Source organism: Enoplosus armatus, chromosome 9 (genome assembly GCF_043641665.1).
Source record: "Enoplosus armatus isolate fEnoArm2 chromosome 9, fEnoArm2.hap1, whole genome shotgun sequence".
NCBI lineage: Eukaryota > Metazoa > Chordata > Actinopteri > Centrarchiformes > Enoplosidae > Enoplosus > Enoplosus armatus.
Genome location: NC_092188.1, coordinates 21,263,731 through 21,281,949, shown reverse-complemented (window position 1 = coordinate 21,281,949; position 18,219 = coordinate 21,263,731). Strand labels below are relative to the sequence as shown.

Here is an 18,219-nt window from a genome sequence, read left to right as displayed (position 1 = left end):
ATCGACTCACATGTGCTTTGAAATTACAGATTGGGTTAGCAAGTGTCAGGAGCCTGAGGCTGCAGCTCATCAGTGCATAAATGACCATGTAATTTTTCTTTTATTCAACTAAAAAGGTAAAAATGACTTGATTTTGTTTTCCACAACAGCAGTGACCCGCTACTGTGTGTTTTGGAACCATGTTAAGTGAGTGTGAGATTTCTATTCTGCTCAGGACCTAAGACTGTTTATTCAAATGAATGTCTGGTCATTGTCATCATTCAGAGAAGATATGTTGAATAATCTCCAAAGTGTGTGTATATGATATTCTAACACCACTCCATTATGCTGATTCTCAAAAACAAAAATCGCTTCTTTTCTTTGACCAAATGAGAGAAAATGCGATCCCTGCACTTCCCTCGTCTGTCCAGAACATGCGTCTGAAAGAATACATGGAACATTTTCAGAATAAAGAAGCTGCATAAATAAATGGCACTGGAGTGTGTTTTATAAGGACTGTTAATAGCTGTGATGGGAAGAAGGTGAATTATTTAGCAGCAATAGATCACTGAATACTAAATTTAAAGCATCACCTCTACTGCTATTCTTTTACTTCTCCAACCACCTCTGATGCTGTTGGAGAACAGGAGCGCAGTACGGCAGAGGAAAGCGGCTCACATGAGGGGATGCCTTTGCAGTTTGATGAGGCTGGAAAATGACTAGCAATGACAGAAAATAGGACTTGGTGATTGTGGGAGACAGGAGTGAGACTTCATGTGATTAGGTGCAAACTAAAGCCGGATTGCAAGAGATTGCTGCGACTTGGAAAGGCGAGAGAGAGACAGAGAGAGAGAGATTTGGAACAAACAGTACTCCTCTCCTTTACTCACTTTTTTTTTTGCGCTACTGAACTCTTTGGGCTCGCCCACGACTGTCATCAAATCTGTAATTCAGAGTGCCAACCGAGCAGAGACAGATCCAGCACCTGATGGTATAAGCACAAATAGTCTGTGCTCACTTCGGTGCACACATTCCTCAGTTTTCTCACTATAAAACTGAAATGAAAAGATGGAGAGACCGGTATGAGGACATTCACATTTATTTTCACATTTTGCTTCATTTATAATGTAAAGCTGTACCTTCTTTACAATGTGTACATTATATACAACTTAAGTTCTTTAGGCTGATGAGGCATTTTTAAAAACATTCACAGTTGCATGTATCCATGCTGTTTTTTTCCAGCATACTACAGCAGCAGATCAGGTTTTAACATGATCACAGCTACTGAAATGCACTAAACCCTCGAATTTTGTAAGATGCCCTTATAGGCAGCAATGTAATGCCCTTTTCAGTTGACCAAATTAAGTCATTTGGCAGTGGATGTTTGGTATGACTAAGTGATTCTTGGAGCTGGCAACAGGTCCTGGAGCTGGTCCTTTTTCTTTAAAAAACCCCCCCAAACTTTTCAGTCCGCTTCCAAGCTGGTCATTTCTGCCTGTCCACTCTCTCCAAGGAGGCACAGCAACTTCCTATACGCGGTCCTGTTTCACAGAAAGATGGAGCAGTCACATTAGTGGACACATTTAATAACAGCTACAGAATATTTCAGTACGCATCACCTGCTTATTGTCTAGACAACTTAAAAATAGTTTAAAAGGCACTGAATATGGTCTACGTGGCTTCCAGCAGGATGTGATTCATGTGCTTGCTCACCTCAAGGCGATGTTCTTGCCCAGTCCTCTCTTGTGTTCAGTGTTTCTCAGACTGAGAGACAGGTTGGGAATGAGAGCTTGAACCACAGAGGGATCTAAAACAGCCACCGTCTCCAGGACGCTGTATACCTGCCTGTCGTAGACTCCCTCATTCTCCTCCACAAATGACCTAGGAGCATTGGGATTACAGTGAAAACCACAAAGGATAAAACAGGCTTTCATGTAGTACAGATCGTTTTACCCTGAACCTGCAGTGCCTAGATCAGGGTTTGTGAGTCCCCTGAACGCCACACAGCTCTAATACAGGTGCACATATTTATTGTGAGACATTGTTGACAGTTACCGTAAGACAGCGATCATCTGGTCACAGGGTCCCTCTGTAGATGCAGCAGCACATCGCTCTACCACAAGCTGTAAGGCATCTGTGCTCGTCTTCCTCACTGCACAGCAACCCCCCCCCAAAAAACACACTATCATTAAACAGCCCCTCAGTGATTACTATGAACAAAATGTGTTTTTTTTCCTGTATAATTTGCCCCAAAGTGAGGATTGATGAAAATTGTAAGCATTGCAACCATCTCGCTGATAGTAAGTACTATGATTACAGCCTTCATTGGGTTGATATTGAAGTGAAGTTGCAACAAATGCAGGCCTGGTCAGATTGATTTATTTTGAAGAACTCCGAGAAACAACAAAGGACTCATCAAAATAGCAGTCATACATAAAAACAAACATAGATGTGATCCTAGAAAGACAAGTCATCCCTGCGTTAAAGATAGCTCCAGGTTATTTACTGAGCCGTGGTCCTTCTAGTGGCCCGCGTTTCCTGTAGGACATCATCATAAGCATCAGAAGACCAGTCAGGATTGGCTGGAACCAATGCCATGAGTATCAGGGAATGTAGAGACCCTCCCCCTAAAAACTGGGCTGACAGCACAGCACATCTTCCTTTCTACACATGAGCAAGGAGGGTGGTCTGGTGAGACGCTCGCTCTTATTACTCAGAGAACAGTGGTTATGTAGATAACTCTCTTTAATAGCATTCAATTTGTTTAGAAACAATGACCCCCAGATTGCTGGTCAACGATATTCTGAAGACCTATCTGAGCCACACAAGGTGCCGAGGATGCCCTCTATGTCAAAATTTGGAAGGCGCTCACACTCAAATATAGAAAAAAACGACGCTTTATAAGCTTCCTATTATTTTGTGTGTGATCTTACCCTGCGGTTCGTTGACCAGCATCACACAGCGCAGCAGAGACGGGAGGGGCAGAGTGAGGAGGGCGGGGTCTGAGTCACTGTTTCGTCTCAGAAGCTCCAAGAGGAGCATCATGACCGACGCTAGCCGAGGCGGAGGGGCGTGACCTTTAAACTGCAGGAAGCTCTCGCTGTAAAATATCCAATAACTTTTAGTTCTGAAGAAGAATTGCAGTTCAAGACAAGCACTTTTGGAGAAACGTAATGGAAGATGAAAAAATCATATCAACAAGAATGCGATTAAAATTGAGCCTAAGTAAATAAACATGAAATTTAAGCTGCCATTTTGATTTATGCCCATCCTGCTTGGCTTTGTAGTTTTTCATGTTTCAGTCACTCTTATACTCTGAAACACGCTGCACACTTTGATTTGCTGGACAGGACATATCCAAACACAATCTGGAGATGAAGTTAACGTCAAAAGCAGGTGGTTGGGTCGCCATGACAGGCGAACAACATCCCAGTTTTAGAGACCTACCAGAGAACCTCCAGGATGGCCTTCCTCAGCGCTGCTCCCCGGGTGGTTGGTTTGGCCTCACAGGCACTCAGGAGCACTGGGTGGTTGGCAATGACGCCCATGGAAGGTGAGGCGGGAAGGAAATGGTCCAGATATCTGCGGGTAACAGAGCGGAGCTGCTGCTTCAGGTGGGCACCCTGCGACTGCGACGCGCTGGAAGCCACTGACAGACCCTGCAGGAGAATAAATGAAAAGTGTCAGGATGGAAGCATCTGAAAACATGGGTGATGAAAGGGTTTTGATTTGCGTTTCAGGTCTCTTTCATAACACCAAATACCTTCTGTCCAAGACATGTGTTAGTGATTCAGTGTACAATATGTGTTTGTCCTAACCTGTAGATACAGAGGCAGGCTGTCCCTGAGGGCTTTGTCCTGCTGTGTGAGGTTGTGGGGAAGCAGCAGCCCGTCCACAATGCGGAACAGCAGCTGCTGGGCTTTAGATGTGGCCAGCAGGGGGCTCCAGTGCTTCACTATGCAACCTGAATCAAATGGTACAAAACAGAGACAATCAGTCAGATACACAGCTGTAATGATTCCTTACTGCTGTCTGTGACTCGGACCACGCTGTAAAAAGTACTCCTGGAGCTTTGTCTATTGTATAATGTGTCTGAAGTGTATGGGCCCTGCACCTACCAACGGCCCAGTAAGCCAGCTGCAGTCCCTCTTGGTTCTTGCTGACCAGAGACGGTTTAATGTGTTTCAGGATGTCACCGATGTAGTCAAGGGCTCTGGTCACCATGGCTGAACGCTGAGACAAAACTTGCAGTCCACTGTACACACTGCCTACAGCCTGACACCATGAGAAAGCAGATAAGAAAGGAAATGTATGGAAATATGTGCATGTCAATGCAGGCGGCTGCCGTAGTAGAGACCAGATATGACAGCAATATGCTAAGCATACATCACATACAGTGCAGACTTGAGAGAGGCACATGGATGAATATTTCTCATACATGTTTAAACTAAGGAAAAGGGGTATATCTTAGGGACATTAACGTCTAAATCATACTCATCCTACAGAAACTCCACTTTTTCTACTGTAGCTGACAGCAGGCAACACCTCACTAACTATTCCTTTTAACAGCAAATCCAAGATTAACTTGCTGTAAAATTTCCAAATACACAAAGCTCCAAGTTTACCTTTGCTGACACCATTAACAGACCACAGTGTATCTGACACCTGTGAGCATGCGTTACCTTGACAAACATCTCCAGGACTGAAGTGGGCTCTAGCCTGGTGGCTGTGGGCTGGAGGCCCGCTCTCTGCAGAAGACTGTCCACCTCAGGAAGCCTCAGCACAAGCCGGGTCAGTTCACACAACTGCTCCTCCACAGCTCGGCCTGGAAGGCAACGTATGCACAGACACTGGGTATTTCAATCATAACGTATCCTTTATCTCTAAACATAAGGTTTTTCTTAACAAAATCTGTTCAGAGCAGGGTTAGGGTCGATCTGATCTGCGTACAGCAATATTTCTAAAATCTGGACACAGGCTATATACTGTGAGTTTTTCTAGATTTGGGTTTGAAGGAGTTAAAGAAATCCTGGTTCAAATTGCACAAGCCATTGTTGAGCTTTCATCACCTAAAATGATAAAACCCGACCTAATGTGAGAAACTAGCTGTAAAATATATTTGGATATACCTGGGAAGTGAGTACATATTATTTGCAAAATCCCCTGTCCCCAGTGGCATTACCTGTTCTGCTGTCGGACCCATCTGGGTTCTTGTGAAGGTGCTGCTGTAGAACACAGCGGAACCAGGCTCTCACCGACAGGCTTTGTGCCGAACTGGACACGACGGCGGCAGAATCACTGCTTAGTGAGGACACCAGCTCACTGGAAAAGACAGAAATGTGATGTGTGCAGTTATAAACAACTATCGGATTTACCGTTGATGAAGATATGAAGAAATATCAAGCGTTCAATATGTGAGTAGCAAGGTCCAAACTCAATATGTAGCCATATACACACACACTTAACATTAATGTCAATGTTAAAATTCACATTGTATACCTCATTGTCCTGAAGTGGTCATATTTCTTGTATTCGGACAGTAGAATGTCTATGCCAAGTCACAAATCTTTATTTAAACACTTAAACATTGGCACATGAATGTCTCTTTTCATCAGATTTCTTCTGAGTTGACATGCAGTTTTTAATGATGAGTCTGGAAGGATAGAGGGAGGTGGAAATTTCTATCTGAGGTGTGGTAATTTAATTACATTTTTGCATTGAGTGAAACCATCACTTCATTTGGTTACATATCGCTAACAGCTCAAATAGCAGTGAATGGAGGCTTGGCAGACTGGTACTTCTAAACAATAAATATGAGGAGTGTCTTTGTTCTGGCTTTATATTCAGGTGTGGCTCCTTAATATCACTTGGCACTGTCTGAAGAGGACCTTTGAGGTTGAAATAGTCACGTTGTTTTGTACCCTTGAGTGTAGTTTTGAAGATGCACTACATTTTGTATTCTGTTTAGAGGCATGGGTGCAGTTTCTTCATTAAAAACTATTTTGATAATACCAAGGACGCTCACTGTCTAATTTACTAATTAGATAACACCCAATATACCTACAGGACTTTTTACAGGAAACAATTTTGTCAAGTGGTGTCCACCATGATGAAGCTTGATAGCTGGCAGGTACAGAAGTGTACAACATCCCCGTCTGACTGACCTGAGGTTTTCCCATCAGGAGTGATGCGATAAAAACGCTTTGTGATTGAGGTACAGGCACAAGGGGCAGATCTCAGAAGCCGGCTGTACCTGTTTTGGAGCAGATGGGGAAGGTAGCGAGTCACCAGAAGTGGGTGAACCATGTCATCCCAGCCAAAGCTTTGCATGATGGACTGGACTGGGTTGGGCTGAAGGTCCTGGGGGGCAGAGCTGGGAAGATCAAAGGCCAACAGGGTGAAGCCTGAGAAATAGGAAATTATTTCATTTTTGTTTGCATTACTAGAAAGTTGATACATGCATGATTTAGTAGTGTAAGTGTAAGCATGTGTCCTGAATTATTCGTCCACATGCCTTTTTTTTTTTTACCATATTCTCTGAATCTTTACATCCCTAAATTATCTTATTCTCCTCCCTAACAACGAATGTTCTGCTCTCTGCCAAACTGCCATTCAAATTCTCTGCCTTCATGTAAAATGGTGGCATTAACTCAAAATGATCAGTATCAGCCATCACAAATCCATTTTGGATGAACTCTTGTCTGCTACTGACCTGCAGCAGCATCTGCCAGCTGTGCTGGAGGGGTCTGGGAGAGGCGTAGGCTGCGCAGGAAGGGGAAGAAGTGCGCCCAGAGTGCTGCTGCTACCGCTAGGTGGCGCTCTTTCACCACACTGGTGGTAGCAGGAGCCCAAGCCGAGGTGGGTGCTGACTGGACACTGCGCTGATGGACCCGTCTGGAAGGACACAGACACACATACACAACAAAGGCTAAACAAATCTATCCCATGCAAAATCCAAACATAGCGCTCCCCCTTGTGTACAACACCCACACCCTCCAACTCCGCCTCTGTACTTTCTCAAATCCTTTTGCTCCCCTGTTTCTCTCTTTCGCTCCTTCTTCATGTGTTTTTCCTCTCGTCTCCTGGGGGATTACTGGGTGCGGCGGTGCGCTGCAGTGTGGAGCAGAGCAGGGTGGAGGTAGAGGTGGGGTAGGAGAGGAGGATATTATAGGCATAGAGTGGAGCCTAATGCTGATCCCCTGTACACAGACTATACTTTGGCTCTTCTGGCTCGTCCCTGGCCCTGGCCCCAGCCGCTACAGCAGCCCCACTGTGGCTGGCATTAGCCCAGATAAGCAGCTGAAGGAGCTGTAATCTCATTTAGACTGGAGATGATCCTCCTGTCCCCCTCGTTCGCCCGGATGGGGGTGTGGGGAAGCAGGGTTGAGGTGTGCTGGGGAAAGAGGGAAGGATAGAGGAACTAGTAACCCCCCCCCCCCACCCCACCCCCTTTCCTTCTCTCCCATCCTCAACCACGCACCCTAGTCTGCTACTATGGTACACACACACATACACGCACACACCTTAGCAGTGCCTTCCCTTCCAGCAAGGTTGCATCTAATCCAGAGAGAGCTGAGACAATCGATTAGAGTCTGAATTCATTAGCCTCGTTACTACTGCGGAATGGGCCTTTCACACCCATCAACCCTCATTGTACAAGACATCGTCAGGGACCCCACTTAATCCTCCTCACTGCGGCTTCTTACAATGTGTACACACAAACACACACACACACACTCAACGGCAACACACCATTAGGGACCCTGTTTAACCCTTCCCCCAGCTACAGACACATGAAATAAAACACAGCATCCTAATAACGACGGTAACACATCAAACACACACGCCCAGGCATAAGCTGTGCTCCAAGTCCACTTTCTGTTTAATATTGTCCGTGAATGTCTGTCAAAAAGTATAGGTGTAATTGTGACTACATTTCTCATAAGTAGCCCAACAGTAGTTGTCCTTGACTTTGAACAGAAAGGCTGTGTAATTGGTAAAAGGTCTTAATGCTCACAAAGGGATGCTTCACAGGGAGGCTCGTATTCTATCAAGCCAAGGAGATGGGGATTAATTGTTTGTACCGAAAACAGATCCAACATGGTGTGCCAATGCCAGCTCACCTCATCAACCAGCGACACCCCCACCCTCCCACAGCAGAGGGTCATGGGAAGGAATAAAACTGAGGAATTATGCCTGGGACTGGCTCCTTGCCTCAGCTCCATGGCGATGGCTATCAAGAGTGAATGTTCGGACCCTCCACTGCCGAAGCCATTGGCAGAATAATTCTCTTAATGTGTGCAGATTCCACACGGCTCTTAATAGACATAATGATGCACAGGCTAAATTTGCCAGGCTACATAATTGCCCATTAATTGTGTCACAGAAAAGGCATTAATCACAAAGAGATACCGAGAATTGCCAGGCCGAAGAATTATGTTTAATTTGGCGGGACAGATTTGAAAGAGAGAGCATGGTATTTTTTTTATTTGGTTAAATGGGTCAGTGTGGTCCGGGCCATAACACAGAGGGCCTCTGGGAGTTCTCTTCTCTCTCTCCTTGGCCATTAATGTGCAAATGTGTGCCCTCCAACCCCGAGATGTGAGATGGGAAGTTTGGGAATTAGCAAAGCTAACAAGATACCATGTTATGGGAGCCCGGCATTGGAATAAGAGAGGAGTACACTTAGGTTAGTGTTTCACTTTTGGTGCGTGGGTAGGTGTGTAGGTTTGTGTGTGTGTGCAGGAGGGAGAGGGTGAAACGTACACACTGGAGAATTAAAGCAATCATACACCTACATGAATCAGTGAGAGGGCTCAGCAACACTTAACTTTACAATGTCCTTATTCTAGTGTTTCAGCTCATTTATTAACCTTTTGTAAGTGGCGTAGTATAAAGTGGCAGTAATACTTTCAGTTCTTAGTAAAACAAACGTACACAGTATATTTCTAGGGGCGTAAAAACTATTTAAGAAAGGACATGCGTATTGAGAAATCCAGCGAAACCTGTGATATATCTACAGACTGAAATGTGTCTATAGTACTGAGTATAGAAAAATGTCAAGTACTGAATTTGGCATTGAATGCTCGCTCAGATTTGTACTCTTCTTTGCTTTATCTTTGATCACAGTTACTGATTTAAAGCTGCTCTAATCAGTATTATCATATTAACAATGGATGAAATGACGATGCATAATGTGACTGGTGTCGCTCATAGTGACGAACCCAGAGATAATTATCACCCAGCTCTACAGTCTCCCTCAGCTCTATGGAGGATTTTACTATCTCTTTGTTTTGGTTTTCCGGCCCGCAACTTTACTGTTGTGGGATTACTCTCCCAGCTGTCAGCAGTGTCGTTTCCAGCTGCAAAAAAGCTCGTCTGAATCCACTGTACGCTATCTGCCCAGTACCAAATGACAGATAGACAACATTAGTGTCTAGCCGGTTAACATAACGGAGCATTTAACCGCTAAAGAGCCAAATACTTCCCTCAGTTGGTGGAGACCAAAACCTTTTAAAGGGGAGTGAATTTTGAGTTTCAGTGGCCAGGTAGCACGATAGACACACGATCCAAGTGACTGGAATAGGTAACTGTTTATAACGATGCCCCTAAGTGGCCAAAAAAAATCAATTAATGCAGGTTTATAAAATAATTTTAGACTGTATTTTATGTCAACAATGTTCTTGTACAGTAACTTATGTTTAAATGTAGCCTTTTTGTTAAATTCTTCTTTTCTTATAGCATGCTATCAAAAAGAGCATTGTTCTGGTATCGGCACAGAAACCCAGGTACTATATCAGCGCTAGTATCAAGATTTTTTAAACTATACCCAGCCATGGTGGTTACTTGATCTTACTTTCATGAAGGCAACACTGCCAACATGACCAAATTTAGACAAGCTACGTTAGCCATTGTCCAGGATTTCAATAACATTTTGAATATATCAATGTAACTGATGATTCAAAAAGTTTAAAAGTACTTTAAGTAATTCTAATCATATTAAGCTCAGCTTGCTAGAATTATGGTTCATTGGTAAGTAGGCAAGCTGGCAAGCGAGGTGACGCTCAGCTCTGTAACACCAGATTTAACTGAGAATCTACAGTAAAAGATCACACATCATTTCTCACAGACCTTCCAGTCTCACCTGATTTCTATCTACTGTCGCTTCTGTTCCCGCCTCTACCTCCCCACAGAAACAGACACTGTTTCAGCTGTGGCTCTCTGACCTTCAGCTGGGGTCGATCATGTAACGAACACCCGTGTCCCACAGCTGAACCGGTCCTGACACCCTACTGACCATAGTATCTCAACGCGCCTGCAGTGCTGCCGCCGTCCCCACGACGACAGGAGGGTCCATGGAGGGTCCCTTGGGCCTGTAACTCTACTCAGAGCTTCACCAGCACCTGGTGAGGGTGACGTGGGGGCCACTAGGTCTACCGAGACTAACGGGGGCCTCAACGCAACACAGGGTCTTTACAGACACTCATTCCTGCTGACAGCACAATCCGCCTATTGTCAGTTTGAGAAGTGAGTGGACTCTGGACTGGGTTGGGAAGAGCAGAAGAGATCGCCCTCCTCTGCTGTAGCCACTTATCAGATTTTAATAAAAGCTTAGCTTGGCCTTGGCCAGAAAACATTTGTCTGAATGTGTCCACTATCTGCGAGGGAGCAGCTATCAGTGAAAGAAAAGAATGAGAGAAACGTAAGAGCTGGGATACCTGGGAGCTGGTGAGTATTTACACCAGCTGTCTCACCTGAGCTGGGCGAGGACGATCTGCAGAAAGCCCAGGGCAGAATTCAGCTCTGATAGGCGGCAAGCAGGCAACAACCAATCAAACCCTTCGTTGAGCAGCTTTTCCTCCGACAGGCTGAGACCGGGGCTCGTCTCGAACACCTCAGCCACGCCCTCCAGGTAAGAGCCGAGGGGCCCCCAGAGGGCAAGTCTGCGAGAGACCTCTGTGGTCTTATTGTAGAACTCTTTGGCCGTCTCATTAAAGGAGGAGGCAAGCCAGCTGGCCTGTGCACCAACATCCAGACCCCTGTCCTGGAAAAAATATCAGATGATGTCAAAAAATCTTGAACCTGTGGAATTTGTACGTCAAAAAAAGCCCCTGGCTTGCAAGAATACACTTCCAGATTAAATGTCTGATTAACAAAGATACCTGGAACAACAGCAGCAGTGATAGCTGTCCCCTCCAGACCAGGGTGCGGTGCCCAGGGGGGCAGTTACAGGGAAGGAAACCCAGCAGCTCACAGGCTCTGCTGGCCACATCCTCCAGCTCTACCTGCCTGGCCACCACCAGAAACAGCAGCAGGAAGTTCATGAGGCCTGTCTCTGACAGCTCCTGCATCTTCTTTGAGGAGAACTTGGAATAAATCCTGGAAACATAAGAGAACAATAGAGGGAGAGAGAGACAACGTTTTTAAAATGTGGCACGAGAGATGGTCAGCTATAGGAAAAAGTGGTCAGACGGTGACGTGATCAAGATTATAGTGTCTGCTCTTCACAATATGACTTAATCCGAGGCAACAAAATGGTTCAATTCTTTTTCTTTATTTAAATGTTTCTTTACTTCCACTGCCGAACTCTTCAGAGGTGATTTGTTCTTCTGAAACCCCTGACTTTAAATGCTGACTAACTGAACCTTCCACCCCCACCGTGCACCCCACCACCTGCCTCCATCGCCCTCTCAGCTCCAGGGGAGAGCCTGGGCAGCCCAGTCTGTGTGTGTGTGTGTGTGTGTGTGTGTGTGTGTGTGTGTGTGTGTGTGTGTGTGTATGTGGGTGAGAGAGAAAGAGCGAGAGAGGGAGTAAGCAAAATCTAACAGCGTGCTGGGTGGTTCTCTCACCCAGCACGCTGTTAGATCCTGCGGGCACTGTGGAGAAATGCCTTTAAAGATCATGTTAAATGTCAGAGACACTCAGACACACAGCAGTAGGCGCTTGGTCCCTCTCTCTACAACCAAACCAATTTACTGCAACACCAGAGAGAGATCAATAAAACCACACACACAAGTATTGCCACACATCCAGCTTGCTGTTTGCTCGCCTGGCAGGAAAACACAGAAGGCTGGGCCCACCCCCCCCTCCTTTACACCCCACCTCCCAAACACAGATGCAGCCCACACAGGTGAGTAGAGCTGCTGTTTGGGTCAAAACACAAACAGCGAGCATCCCAAGACAAACTCAGTCTAAGAAGTATGACTGATATAAAAGGAGTGGAGAAAAACGAGAGAGGAACTTAGAAAGACCAGGTTAACACCGAAATCAGCTTAGTTACACCCACAGAGGACTATAAAAGGAGAAGGTGGCCAAGCATGCATGAGTGTGAGGGGAGGGAGATTTAAATAGATGAATGGGTAATATGTAACAGGGATATAAGCAGCGCACTGGGAGACAGCAGTGGGGATTTTCTGTGTTCTCCCAACCTGTCTGTCTGTTTGTTTATTCCGGACAGCTTTTTTTTCCGGAGGCGAGCAGATGCTCCTAACTCCCGGCGTTGGAGATCAACATGCTCGCAGTCGATCCCATTAATGCGGCCGTCGCGGGTGTCCCACAGAGCCCGGCCAGGAGCAGGAACGCTGCCGAAACGTTATAGCGTTACAGTCGGCACGCCTCACGCCTCCTGAGGGGGAGGAGGTAGTGGTGAGGGGGGATGGGGAGGAGCCGGGGGGGGGGGGGGGAATCTGGACCTGTCCCAGCCCCAGTCTGGTTGTTGCCAGACTGCCTACCACCCACATCTCCCCACTCCCCTCCACCCAAGCTCCCCTCTCTATCCGTGTTGGAAACCAACACAGCTTCGTTAAGGCGAATTAACCGCCACGCTCGTTAGCTAATTAGCCCCCATGTCTGCAGTGCTACTGAGCACATTCCAGACAGAGGGAAGTCATTAGGCGGATTTATCTGCGGCTGCCTCTCTCTGGCGCCCAGCCGGGCCTAGGATATAGGATGGTCCAGCGCTCGGTTACGATTATCACATTAGCTTGTCTTTCCTCTCTTCTTTCTTACTTTCCTTCACAAAAAAAAACTCTCCCTCAATCCAATGGCCTCACACACTCTGAAACCATGTCACTGCTCTAGGGAGCAGGTGCGGTGCAGTGTGTGTGTGTGTGTGTGTGTGTGTGTGCGCGCGCATCAGTAGGAGGCTCCTTGGCTCTGGTCTGTGCTGAAGAGCAGGTGGTTGACTCCTGAGACACCTGCTCCACTGGGGGGCCTGAGCAAATATCAAAGACGCACCGGGGGACTGCGGTGCACCTGGCACGCACACAAACAAGACTGAAATGCATGATAGTGTGCAAACACACATGTTGTTTGTGTATTCATGCAAGTATGCACCTACATACACACACAAACCCATACAGCACACTAAACAGATCCCACATTAGAAGATCAAGGGGAAAAGGGTCCTACAAAGCCTAGTCCTGATTAGTAATCCTTCCTCACAGCTTCTATTCCATGTTCTCCCTTTTATCTTCTCTTCCTCCAAAAAGAACACATATACAGTGTATATATGGTGTTGTGTCAACTGCCTGGCCGTGAGACCTGCTTTTCATGGTGAAAGTGAATGTGAAGGAGCAAGAACTACAAAGCCTCCCAGCCTTCTATCCGTCTTTACCTTCCTTTGATCTGTCTCTGAGGGACTCCACCAGCCCTGTCCTGGGCGAGGCACAGGGCCAGCACTCGAAGGAAGATGTGGAAGGAGTTGGCTGAGCGGTAAAGCTGGGTGTGTCCTGGGGAGCGGGGGGGAGAGGGGGAGCAGCAGCTGCGGGCCTGCTCCAGCAGAGCCAGGGGCGTCTTGTACAAAGTGCCCACGCCAGACATCCCGAGCCAGGGTATAGTGAACGAAGCATTCTGGGGTGGGGCGACAGAAGATAATGTAACTGTACAGGCCTTTAGGAAATGTGCGTCATGCTTTGTCTCTATTTCTGCATGGTTCAAGAATGACATATCATCTCAAAAAGTGGTGATAAGGTTCATTTCTATTACAAAAGTAAGCTAAAGGGGGTCTGGTCGTAGTAGATATGCTTAAAATGAGGCAACAAGTTTGAGCAACTTTTATCGTCTGTATTGCACCATCAGTGACCACAGCATTACATTTCCTTGTTCCCTCTGAAGGTTTCTCCTCACCAGATTCTTGCTGTAGTAGTCCCAGAGGGTGGAGACAGCACTGGTGCTCGGTTCCCACAGCAGACAGAGACTGAGACAGCAGTGGACATGCATCCTGACCTGCTCCTCTGCTAGACCTCCCTGTTATTACACACAGACACACAGGTTTTTTTTTTTTTTGATGAATTCAAAAGGTTGAAAAGGTACGTGTAAGTAAAAGCCATGCTGACCTTAGGGTTGGAGGTTAACTTGAGCAACTCTTCCACAAAAGTCCAATTATCCCACAGATGTTTCTGTGTCTGCAGATCAAATAAGATAATGCACCTTTAAAAACAATATCGAACAACACCTTTAAAACGTTTTTTAATTATATTATATTTTTATTTTATTGTCTGTCACCTGCATTCATTTTTAAGTCTAAAGTAGACAAAGCCTGCTCTCAGAGTACCAGTTCTTGATGATAGAGACTGTATCACATCAGTCTCAGACATATTTCAATGAAAAGTCCTGTGTCATTTTTCTGTGTCTAGTTTTGGCCCCATTCTTTATTAAAGTGTCAAGACAAATGAATTCTCAAGACTTATTTTAGAAAGGCAGAAGCCATTTGGATGAGAGGCGATATGTCTTCAAATCTACAACTTCTGTCTTCTGTCTGTCTTTACATTGCACTGCCTGGATGAATATGCATGCATTTTTAATATATAAAGTCTTAAAGAAATTAGGTTCTTTAAGACTTGTAAGATATTTATGGGGCGACAAACGCATGGGTTAAATCGTGCAATTTTTTCACATTCTTCCCAGTCAGAAATACATCTCTCAGTATTTCCTGGTTGTAACCCTGTGAAATACTTATATATTTATGCCCAGGTCATTTTGTGCAACATCTTAAAGTGTCAATATTGTGATTCTTGGTGTCTTACCTCATTCTGGAGTGTGCCGTTACGATTGTACTGCCCTAACATTGCTAAATGAGTGACCAGCCACCATGTGAATCCCAGAGGGTCCTTGCAGTGTGTGGGGAGGCCACTGAACTGCTCTGCTGCAGGCTTCCCCGAAACTAGAGGCCTCAACAACAAGTTCATGTAGCTCCAGAAAGACTAGAGGGAAACACACGCTGGTTCATTTAGTTTGTTCAGAGTCATATTATATTGTGCGACCATGTGAACATGTGTGTGTATTTGATTTACCTGTGTGTGCAACACTTTATTCCTGTATTCCAGAAGGTGCATGAGCAGGACCCACAGCTCTTTGGTGCAGGAGCAAAGGTAGTGATGGCTGCTCAGTGCCTCCGTAGGCCTCACCTACAAATCAACGTGATCCATTTAACATAGTAAGTTCCCAACTGCAACATCCAAAAATAGGGTTGAATATCATTATCCAGTACTGATGCCGTTTGAGAGGCTTTTCCACCCTAAAAAGGATAATATTTTGTGGGCATGACTGAAATGACTAAATGTGGTAATGAACATATTCAATATTTATTTTCCAGCTAAAAAACAACCTAGAAATACCACTGGTACAGCTCAACGGTAAGATGTAAAGAGTTGTGGCTAGCCGCCCACCTTGCTGTATTTGCCTATGGCCAGACCAGTTAGGTCACACAGCAGACTGCACAGGTGCTCTTCAAACAGACTGGTATCAGTCAGGTTCTCTCCCGTCAGGTTCACAAACTGGTGGGCGTACACCACCTGGCCTGGAGAGAAGAACAGGTAAAATTACAAAAAGCTTGTTTCCATGATAATGACTCACTTTGAGCTGTGAGTCAGAAGATTATTGCCCACTGTGCTAGTTGTTAGTGTACAATCGCTCAAACTGTCTTGTATGAACAGAGAATATAGTGTCCCTGGAGCAGTGTCTATGCAACAATCATTTTATGACATGGTTTTCCAACCACAGTTATTTTTACAGTGTTTCCAATGGAGTAGAGTCCAATATTACAGGTACGATCAGTGTATCTCTAAAACTACAACATCTCATTTCTACTTGCTGTCTAAGCATTCTGTTACTAGGACCGGACACATACCTTGCATCTTGTGACCAAGTAGGTGAAGGATCTCCAAGACTGACCAGTGGATGTCAAGATGAAGGTGTAACAAATGCCAAGAGGGAGGAAAAATCTGTGGGAGGAATACAGAGCACCAAGTTCAATGGCAATAGTAGAAAAAAAGATTTTCTCGGTGCTATAAAAAAGTCATTTGTAATAGTTCCTCAACAACAGTTTACATTATTCCCTTTGCTCTGTAAAGCTTAATTACATTTATGCCATCCACACTTTTGTTGCACCTGTTTCAAAGCCCCATCTCCTTTACAACATGTATCTCACACACACCTTTCCGTGGTTAGATATAATGAAGGCACTCTGAACATTGGTGGGTAGGTCTTTGAGTCGTCCTATGAGGAGAGTGATGCCAAACAGCTCCTCCAGAAGAGCAGAGGGCAGCTGAGCCTCCTGCTCCTCATAGGGGTGTGAGTGACCTGCATCCAGGGGGCTGGAAGGCTCCAGGTACCTGAACAGACACAAAAGGATACACATGTCCAAATAAACAACAAACAAACGCAGTAGAAGCAGATGAACACATGACATTGTAACATAAAGGTAAAACATTTAAATCATAGGTACCGATGTTGGCATTAAATACGTAAAATTACCTGTGCAAGAAGACTTTGACATACTGAAGAAATGAAACACACTGTTGCCTGAGGTCCTCCGCTTCATAGTGGAGGTTGCCTGCTTGGCCTGCAACACATGAGGGATGTTGTGGGCAGTATTCAGAAATCTTATGTAAAACATGCCCACTGTATATCAGACATGACTCAAACACTAGAATAGAGCTCAACAATCCCTTTATGGCAAAGTTTTTTGGTTAGCCACAGCTGATTAATTACTGTGCTCACCTCAGTAAAGCACACTATTACACCTACACTTTTCAGGTCCACCAGATACAGATACATACAATGTAAACCCCATTCAAACTTGGGTTATTGGGCCACTTAGGCTCAACATATTTAAATATTCTATAGTTTTAAAAAAAAACATTTAATTTGTTTTTAAATTCTATCCATTTAAGCTCAACATGTAATCCTCAATCCTCCTGTGCATTGCATGTTGCATACGCTTACCAAAGTCATGTGAGCTGGACTGCACCAAGGTCTCCAGCCTGTAAACCTTTTGTCTGAAATATAACAAAAAGCGACTAAGATCAGTGACATGTGAATGAACCGTGGTGGAAAGCACCAAGTAGTTGTGAAGTAAAAAAGCTCTGTCCAAGAAAGATTCCCTTTCTAGGCTTTTGCTGCCATGGAAAATGACCATGGCAAAGCACAGTCTCAAAATAAGCACAGTTTCAATGTTGATTTATGCAGCAACAACCACCATTGTTGCTGCATAAATCAACATTGAAACTGTGCTTATTTTGAGAGGCACATTTAACTGACACATTTTACATTCTGGCTTACCTGAACAGGCCAAAGAGCAGCTTTGTAGATTCTACCAGAGCTGTCTCTGTCACCCAAGGGAAGCCAAAGATCTCCACAGTGTCCGTCTCATACTCTGCAGGGGCCGGGTCAAGACGCAACAGCAGCCTACAGAGTGGGTGCAGTCACATCAGTTAAGACTTTATTTCCTGAGGTTTTTTTCTGCCGCTCAGACTTCTGCTGCAACCCTGTTACAATGGAGGTGACTGGAATTTCATTTGTTGTGCTCAAAGCATCAAAAACTGACCTTTGAAAAAAATCAACAGCAGTGTGTGTGTGTTTTCAGAAAAAATGACCCAGTTACTGACAATAATCCACAGATGTTGCTGTCAACAGCTTTCATTGGGACAATTTCTCAGGCACAAAATAGATAGAGTGAAAACTGTTGACCTCCAAATGGGAAAATATGTTCTTTTGTGACGAACTGACGGTGACTGTACCGTTTCAGAGAGCCTCTTGCAGTGTATCCCTCTGAGGAGAGGGCTCCGGTGGGGTCCTCCTTTGTTTCAGAGCAGCAAAAGCATGGCGGTTGGGCTGGAGTCAGCTCACATAGGCTGTCTGCTGCGAAGGGAGACACTGGTGGGGTGAGGGATTGGCTGAAGTCGTCTTCCATGCTGCCAGTGCAGAATCAGCGTCACCTTTAAATGACAACAAAAAACA

At 45.2% G+C, this 18,219-nt stretch overlaps 1 protein-coding gene across 1 annotated transcript; it reads right to left on the bottom strand.

The window, feature by feature from the left end:
• Positions 1-1,103: 1,103 nt before the first annotated feature.
• On the bottom strand, positions 1,104-18,172 carry mms22l (MMS22-like, DNA repair protein). The gene is made up of 25 exons (XM_070912346.1): positions 18,000-18,172; positions 17,542-17,667; positions 17,206-17,258; positions 16,735-16,822; positions 16,415-16,592; positions 16,109-16,202; positions 15,648-15,778; positions 15,273-15,386; positions 15,006-15,182; positions 14,316-14,378; positions 14,107-14,226; positions 13,595-13,830; positions 11,142-11,358; positions 10,734-11,023; positions 6,692-6,873; positions 6,233-6,383; positions 5,162-5,301; positions 4,662-4,804; positions 4,098-4,254; positions 3,798-3,943; positions 3,427-3,638; positions 2,913-3,079; positions 2,035-2,131; positions 1,693-1,860; positions 1,104-1,520 (listed from the first exon to the last, which is right to left on the bottom strand). The coding sequence occupies exons 1-25, from the start codon at positions 18,170-18,172 to the stop codon at positions 1,445-1,447; spliced, it is 3,699 nt and encodes a 1,232-aa protein (XP_070768447.1). The 3' UTR covers positions 1,104-1,444.
• Positions 18,173-18,219: the final 47 nt, after the last annotated feature.

Excerpts from the sequence above, each read along its gene's own strand:
- mms22l (XM_070912346.1), bottom strand. The coding sequence starts at position 18,172 with ATGGAAGACGACTTCAGCCAATCCCTCACCCCACCAGTGTCTCCCTTC. Across the intron at positions 14,379-15,005 it reads ACGGCACACTCCAGAATGAG|AAACATCTGTGGGATAATTG; the intron begins GTAAGACACCAA and ends CTGCAGACACAG. Across the intron at positions 4,255-4,661 it reads TCCTGGAGATGTTTGTCAAG|GCTGTAGGCAGTGTGTACAG; the intron begins GTAACGCATGCT and ends TCATGGTGTCAG.